The sequence below is a fragment of the Pleurodeles waltl genome, chromosome 10 (assembly GCF_031143425.1).
Source record: "Pleurodeles waltl isolate 20211129_DDA chromosome 10, aPleWal1.hap1.20221129, whole genome shotgun sequence".
NCBI lineage: Eukaryota > Metazoa > Chordata > Amphibia > Caudata > Salamandridae > Pleurodeles > Pleurodeles waltl.
The window spans coordinates 37,509,539-37,518,064 of NC_090449.1; the positions used below are offsets into that span (position 1 = coordinate 37,509,539).

The 8,526-nt window shown below is 42.1% G+C and overlaps 1 protein-coding gene across 2 annotated transcripts in view; it reads left to right on the forward strand.

Moving 5' to 3' along the window:
• HDAC6 (histone deacetylase 6) overlaps positions 1 to 7,796 on the forward strand; it is a 222,430-nt gene extending 214,634 nt beyond the window's left edge. For both annotated transcript variants that reach the window (XM_069209604.1, XM_069209603.1), the window contains exons 28-29: positions 1,186 to 1,314; positions 3,964 to 7,796. In XM_069209604.1, coding sequence (XP_069065705.1) covers positions 1,186 to 1,314; positions 3,964 to 4,023 — 189 coding nt within the window. In that variant the 3' untranslated portion in view covers positions 4,024 to 7,796. The remainder of the gene's footprint in view (positions 1 to 1,185; positions 1,315 to 3,963) is intronic.
• The last annotated feature ends 730 nt before the right edge of the window (positions 7,797 to 8,526 follow it).

The window sequence follows — 8,526 nt, forward strand, 5'->3', positions numbered from 1 at the left end:
CGAGTGTTCTGGAGAAACAATATGTCTGATGACAAGTATTGTCCTTGGTGGCGGAACTGCCAAGCCACTTCTCCATCCTCACGGGTGAGCCAGCTGCATCCCCAGCCTGCCGTTTACACTTAGGGTGTCCTTTCTGTCATGTCTAAGTCCCTGAGTGAACCTGAAGGATTTGAACCTTCAGAACTGTGTCTTTGGGTGCAGTCTCATTGTCTTGAGCCAGGCATCATGATTAGAAGATCACATTAAACATGAATCTAGCCTCTAACTCTTATTTTTTTCCAAGATCCCATAATTTTAATTCTTTGGTTTGTCTTACGTCTTCCACATGGTGGTGCCTTATATTTGTTCCAGTGTGTCCCAACTAATTAACACCTCCTAAATCTGTCAGTTTAGCAGTAGAATGGAAAAATGTGTCTATTGTCCCATTATTTTTTTAACCTACTTAGAGCTGCTCATTTCTAGCAGTTACCACCTGATCTGTTACCTCTTGCTGTTTTGCACCAAAATCACTGAAAATTTAGTTACTATAAATGCCCTTCTGATACCCTCTCAGGCATACTTTAGGCCCTGTCATGAGCTGAGGTTACATTAATTGAAGAGCACAATGAGCTAGATAATATTGGATCATGGCAATATGATGACTTCATTCTCCTTGATCTCTGCCCCCTGTTACAGTTTGTCTTTCTTCTCTATTCTGTAGGTTCTAAGGAGCTGGAGTGAGTGGACGTGCCACAGATTCACTTGCTTGTATTATTTCCTGATGTCCGGATTTCCCCATCCTGACATCTGCGAATAATTCAAGAATGTGAAGCTATTAAATGACCCAATGCTGCAGAACTGGATGGTCTTTGTATATCTGTCTACTTAGTTTAATTCCGGTAAAACCCCATGTAAGGCTGTACACTGGAAATGCTGTTGTAGTTCTGCAGGCTGCACTTGTAAATGCCGACCCAGCACATCTTTAGCCTGTACAGAGAGAATTGTTACCATGCTCTGTGCGAAGAGCTATGGAGCTGCTATGGCTAGGTGTGTCTTATAACAATATGCCACTAAATGAAGCATAGTAGGAGAGGCCAATGCTCCTCAGTGAAAACCACAACTCCTTTGCTTGGATTACCTCTTGTGGAATTGTAGGTTTTGTGGATAAGATCTGCTCACCTCCCTTCTTTGTCTACTCCTTCCCAGGTGTACTGCGGGCGGTACATTAATGAGCACATGCTGATGCATGGCCTGGACTCCGGTCATATGGTAGTGCTGAGTTACGCTGATCTCTCTGTGTGGTGCTACAGTTGTGAGTCATACATTCACAATGAGGTATGTGTCAGTCTAATTTTTTCCTTATCCTTTTTTTTCTTTCTCATCTCTCTGTTCTGGTTCTCCTAAGCGTACTGTTTGTATCATGTGTGGCTTTATTACACATACATAACATACTCCTGCCGTCTAGTTTTGGACACTAATGTGCGCTAGTTGTTTTTGTTCAAAGAAGTCTCTCAAGGGAGATGCTGACAGCTCAGCGAAAGGCTGGAGGCTTCTCATGGCTTTTAGGGGATGCACAGCTGCAGGACGAGTCAGGTTGTCGTGATTGTTGGGACAAGAGCATGTACGCAGGCAGGGTTTTGCACTGAAGTCCACCAGTAGTCAATAGTTCTTGCTTCTCCAGATATTCTTTGTCCTTTTCTTTCTTCAGTCAGTCGAAACTAAAGTCCTGGTGTCAGGGGGCCATCTAAATACTGAATTTTTGGGTGTTAAGGGGACTGTAGAGTAATAACCAATGGGCTACTTACCTGTGGTGTGATTACACTTCCTATATGAACACTTCTTGTGGGGAGTGGGTATAACCCTGTCCCATAATTCCACCATATACAAGACAGCGGAACCCCTCTTGATGGAGCACATAAGGCAGCCCACCTTAGGGGTTTGACTAGCATGGTAGTGCCACAGCAAATTTCCCACCTGTCTTGGTGACATTCCCCAGGCCTGTGGGAAGCCAGGGCTGCATATCAAAGGAAGCAGGGACTTTGAAGTTCCTGGCCTTGGTATGCAGATTTACTAGCCATCCTCCTGGAGGAGGTGATAACACCTTCCTCTGGAGCAGCTAGTGTTTCTGATATCTGAGAGCGCAGGCTCTCACCTTCAGGGGGTCAGAAACTTGTCTGTGGTGGCAGGCTGGTCGATACCAGTCAGCCAACACCCTAGAGGACTAGTAGATTTTCAGGGGCACCTCTAAGGTGCCCTCTGGATGCATATCATAACAAATCTAAGACTGGCATCCGTATGAATTTATTAAGACAAGGTGTTTGATACCAAACACATATGTTTCAGTGAAGCCATTATGTTGCTGGGTAACTCGCCCAGTACATATCTTAAGATGGCTTCCCTGCTTACTTGCAGTATCTAATATTCGAACTAGACATCACAGAGGCATTTCTGCTCATGCAGATATGTCTTCACAAAAAATATAATGCACCCTGCCTTGGGGTTCAAGGCCTGCTTGTAGGGGTGACTTACATATATTATATGCAGTGGTTTTGGCATGGCACACAATGAGTGTGCCATGTTGTGTATTCTCTCATGGTTTGCCCATGCCACACAGCCTGCGGCAGTGGCAGTCTACAAGTAATTTGTATGGGGAACCCTCAAGGTGGCATAATACATGCTACACCCCTTAGGGACCATCTTTAGTACCCATGCTCTAGGTACCAGGGGTACCATTTACTAGGGAAGTACAGGGGTGCTAAAGTCCTTGCCAATTGGGTATTTCGTTTTTAGGGGAAAGAACACTGGCACTAGTGCCTAGTTAGCTGTCTTTCAGTGCACTGTCAGAGTCGAACTCTAGTATCTAGCAGTTCAAATGGGAGCAAAAGTGGGGGGACAACCTGCAGAGAGCCTTCCTACAAGCCCTAGAATATTTAACTTTAGACATGGGAATTTTCAAAGCCACCATGTCACTACTGAGTAAACTACACACGCTCACCACAGAAGACTTACATTTCCATCAAGACAAGGTAACATTACAAACAGCACCTCAGCTCTTACCAAAGAATTCCTCAGTCCTTTTAAATCAAACAGTTGAACTACATGTTTTCATAACACCAAAATCTGTGGCACATTCATGCATTAGATGCTAGGAGAACCCTAACATACTGTTTAAGTGACACAAAATAGTTCAGATATGGGAAATTGAATACTGCCAACCCAATTTTCAAATCAGAACTAGTCTGCTAGATGTCAAGTGCATGCAATTATGTTACATTTAGACAGCAACAGAACGAGGTACGGCAACAGGCTCCCCGCTACGAGGAGAATATTGACCTTTTGTATATTTGTTGAGTCATAACCTGAGGCTCGCCCCAATCATTAACTAATCGTTGTAGCGATAAATACCTTAGAAGAGATTGACAAGTGGTAGCGTCAGTTTTTTTTAAAGTATTTACAAGTATTTCAGCCTGAAAATCACCTCCAAGATTAGACCTCCAATTGGTAATCTATGACAGCACGTGAATCTACAACAGAAACAGGCTGCCGAAGGAAGCAATTGCATACTTTAATGGTAGTTTGCACCTTGAATAGTTCTAGTTCAGATGCAACTGACGTGGCAATCCTAAGAAGTTGAGCACATTGTCACCTACATTCGCAAACACTGACATATGCCCAAAAACAAGTTCTAAAGATGACTGTAGTGTATAGACTGCTTCTGGGGAAATAGTCTAAGTTTATACAGAAGTTTAACTATAGAAACTCTTTCGTAGACTCCTACAATTTCATCCTTTTTAATCAATAACCAGATAATGCATGACTCATTGCTGGTGAATCTGTAACTATTCAAGATTCAGAATGATTGATACTGATAAGTAACTTTTGTTCTTCTCCATCCCCATAGATAAAAATAATTAAGTATTTAGAAAAATAGGCTGGTTTCTTCCTGTCTTTTGACCATCTCACGGCTTTGTTTCTTTCTGCCAGGCCCTTTTGGAGGCCAAGAATGTCGCTCACCGGATGAAGTTTGGTGAAGATGTGGCCTGACAGTGATGGTGGATCCCATCCTTTCCTCGCCCATGCTGGGACTACCCTCCTACCAAGACTGAGTATTGGACAGCAGCATGTGACTCATAAGCTCCCAGAATGAGCGTAGTATTTTCCATGTTCTAGGTACCAGGAAATGCATCAACTGGTATACTTTGTGGGCTCCAGTATACCTGCCTTAGGTCTTCAGGGTTCATCTCACTCTTTAAATGCAGATGTTTAGATTGCTTACAGTAATTATGCATCTGCTACAAACTGAGGCCTTGACAACAGTCGGTTTGTAAATTAACTACCTACAGCATCACAGAAGAAGTACTCATCTAACTATACACCAGTGCTTTACCGGATTCTCAGGCTTAAGAAACACCAGCATACCAATAAGGTGCATCCGCCTTCTCACCCAGAGAAGGAAAGCAGCGTCCCAGGTTTTTTTTTACGAGTGTTGAACGTGGCTAATTATGAATTCAGTGTTCTGGGACATGGCCACCCTGTGCACAGCCAGTTTTCCTCACCCTTTCTCTAACTTATCAGGTTATTGGTGCTTTTTACTGCCAGAGTGCCTGTGTTTTGAGTTTGGGCAGACTATCTCTTCTGGTTGCGTTGTGGAGGCAATCCTAATGCCAGTCTTGCACATGTGTTTTATAACATGCCTACGAACTTATCACAAAGAGCACTGCCGATGCATTTGATAAGGAAGATGGACGATACATTATGGTTCTCCCATACCTACCGCCTCTCTCCGGCTGCCCTTTCTATAAAGCGTTGTTATTCAGGAGTGGGAGCTTGAGTGGTTATCAGCTCAGGGGATGCTGTTGCCCAGTCCCCTGTTTCAAGCGTCTACCATCTTAGCTTCTACCTCTACTGTCTTTAATACTTGTCCTCTTCACCTTCATAGCTTGCTGTATTTGATTTTCTTAACAAAAACTGTTCTTTGTTTCAAAAACCTAGTCTTTTTTTCCAACCTGAGACTCAACTTGCTCCTCTCAGATTGAAAGAAGGTAGGTTTTTTTTGGCAGAAGCATTTCCTAGCAGGTTGTGATGTGATTGTTCAGACTTTGTGTGTAGATGGTAAGACCTGACTTATAAATATTATATTTCAAGCCCTTTTGATTAGTCTGAGCAGCTTGCTGCATCAGCTTTGTGACATAGCCCTAGCAGGCTTCCTTTCCTCACTGTGCTGATCATGTGACTTATGACACTAGATCTCAGAGTAGCTCACTGGTCGGAAACATGAGATTGATCGGCTCCTGGGCAATTCTTGGTTCCCTTTGCTTGGCTCTCTAGGCAAAGTTGAGACCGCGCTTCCAGTGAGAATAATAACTTCCTTTCAATTTGTGATGGGTCTTCCTTTCCACCTCAAATAACTGAAGCGAACATTTCCGTCCTTCTCTCACCAAGAAAGCCACGCCCCTTCATACGAGAAAACTGACAGTTCTTTTCCACTCTGCGTCTCTTTTTGGCCCATGGCAGGCATGATTTGGAGAATTTGCCTTGCTGTCTTGCACTACATTGGGTTCGGAATCAGGTATTTGCTCCTCTTTAGCAACATGAATAAATAAGGCTGTTTGAATTTAGTTTCTTTTACCTCATCATTCATTTTACCAGTCTGAATTACAGAGCTATGACAAACAGCAAAGCAAACATGAAAACCCACTTTGTGGGTGTTCCGTTGAGAAGAGAATTGTTACGTTAACTAGTGCACGAGTGCCTTTGTGAACTTAAATATGCTGCAGTCCATTTGCAATGGGTTAGATTGATATTGAGTCTTGAGCTCAAACTGTTCTAGTCCTGCAAGGAAATTGCAGCCAAACTTGAGAGGAATCTCTGCCAATTGCTAAATGCACCGTAGCATTGCGGCGTGCCTTGGTTCTTGAGTGTTGTGGTACCAAACAATCTTCTCTCTTGGTTTGCCAGTAATTCATCTATTCAGACTGGCTAAAATTGGATGGGACAACGTTGACATAACACAAATACTGTTACTTCTCTAAAGTTGATACTAAAGTGATAAAAAGCCAGGCAGGGGAAATAGCAGGAGTAAAAGGCAATTCTTAAGTATTAGTGATGAATTAAGCACTATTAGGTCAAGGGCTATTGCAGTGGGAGCACTGAATGAATTGGTGTCCTCCAAGTGAGAGCTGGAGCAGTCCTGTAACAGCAATATTGGGTTGTTCTGCTGTACAAATTTGAGGTGCCTTGTCTGGCCAAGCCATTGCTATGCTCCATGCATTGCACTTTCAGGGCTTGGCCTTCAACCAAGCACTCTTTCTCTCAGTTGTCCAAGCCGTGCTTTGTCATCTGCGATCCTGCCTCTGTCTAGGGCCCCAGAGACTTGTGAGCCAGCTCGCACCCTGCTAAGTAACACCCAGCCTAAGGATTGACCTCGGAGTTTAACTCAGTTGGTCTAGCATTGTGTTTTGGTGTGTTCTGTTGGGCATCTGGAAACAAACAAAATGTGAAAACATTGATCAGGAGTGAATGCTGTAAATGTGCGCCAGGACATCAGCCAGCAAGAAGTGTGGCTGAGACTGACTTGAGCTGTGGCTGGCAGTGTCTCATGACTCATCACTGCAGCACCAGTTCAAAGCAAGCCTCTGGGTGATGCTACTGCAGCCATGTGGCTGTGTTGAGCGGTTGTGAAGGGGTTAAAACATCTAATTCAATCCTACACCATACACAAAGCTGTATTGAAACCATGCCCTCTCCTGGGAAGGACTCAAACCGACATGAATAAAACGTTGAACTTTCCTGATCAAGGGCTTCATGCTTTCAGAACATAACTAAAGCATTAATGAATCAGCATGGGTGAGCACATGTCTACAAGCAACGTCATCAATCTACTTTCCCTAGTCGCATCTGGATTGTGTTATTTAAACAGTTCATCCTCTTGAATGTTTTCCAGTTAAGAAAAAGATTGTACGAGAAACAGTTATGCCTGAAAGCAGTAGCTGAATGTAAATGGCTGATTCATGTTGTGTCCATATTTTAATATTGTGTATCTATATATAAATATATTAGTATTGAGTTAATTTCTTTTTTATCTGTGACTTCATTTAACAAAGATGCATGGAGTGGTTGCTTTCAGCACAAATTCTTTCTTCAGGCTTTTAATTTTTGTTCAGCACTCTTTTGTGTTTTTATTTTGTTTGTCCTAATTTTTCCTTTCACCTTAGCATCTGTTTTTCTACATCCTAAATATACATTCGCTCTCTTCCTTATCATATATATGTTCTACTCAGGCAGAGTGTATTTCTCTTCAAGACATACACCTGTCACCTTATTGTTGGGTAATAAACGTTTTTTTTTTTTAAACTTGGTTTAAGTATTCAACACCCCTCCATCCCAGGAGACACCGGCTCAGATCTGAAGGATTAATTACAGAATGTATTTGTAGCATCTGTGGAGTCTGTCCATTCGGTACCAAAATGATTGTTCTCTTTAGTTCAGGTTTTTAATATTTCGTTCTCGGTTTGATTTATCATCTTTCTTTTGTAAGAAAAATGAGCTTCCAGATGAGCTTGGCAGAAAGGAACTATCACAGAGGCTAATCCATGACTCTTTTTGCTTCCTCCACTTGCCAAGATTCGATTCCACCAGAGTCGGATCTTTTTACAGACTCGTCCACAGAACGTGTAATTAAAAGTTGTGTTCACTGTTGTACACATCACTGTAACAGAAGCAACCCATCATGAGACATGTTGGGTCTTACACTTTGCACTCAGCTGGGGAAACCAGCTTTTTGACAGAAAATAAAGCATTCTCTTGTTTTTACCAAACATTTTGTCTCCGTCTTCCACCTTTTGAGCCTCACGACCTGAGGCCTGGCTCCATCTCATGCCTTCTTCCCCTTAGCCCCCAGACTCATGTTTGTGTGAACACGGGCAGTTTGGGGTGATAATTTCATGCGGTGCATACATTTTTCCAAAGGTTTCATTTAATGTTTACATGGTTTTGACATTATGTAAATGTTTGACAGCCAAGCATATGTTAGTGTGCTGCAAAATCATGTTCCTATGTAATTATAATCAATCTGTGTCCTTAATTAGATGTCAGTAAAGCTTAATGTTGGGATTTTCTGCTACAACGTTAATATTAAGTTGACAGTAATCAAATGCACACAGTAAACATTGTGTCAAATGTCTGATGAAAATATTATGCAAAGCTGTCCATGTTCATGCTGATGGTATGAAGATTTCCTAACACCTCTCAGAATTAGGGACATGGCAAGATTATAGTAAAAAGCGGAGTAGGTTCTGCAAAGCCTTTTGAAATATTTACCTGCTCAATAGCAATTTATGCACCCATTAAAATATAACAATAAACTGTGACATCGTACACGGATATAGACCAATGTCAATAATAGTTAAGCAACACAAAAAACGCTCTCACTGCACATGTTCTATTTATTTACATTTACAAATTTGTTTCCAAACTTCACTCTTAGCAAACGTCTATATTTTGCACAACTATGCTCAGTGTTTTACTAAAACGTATTGCTGATGGATA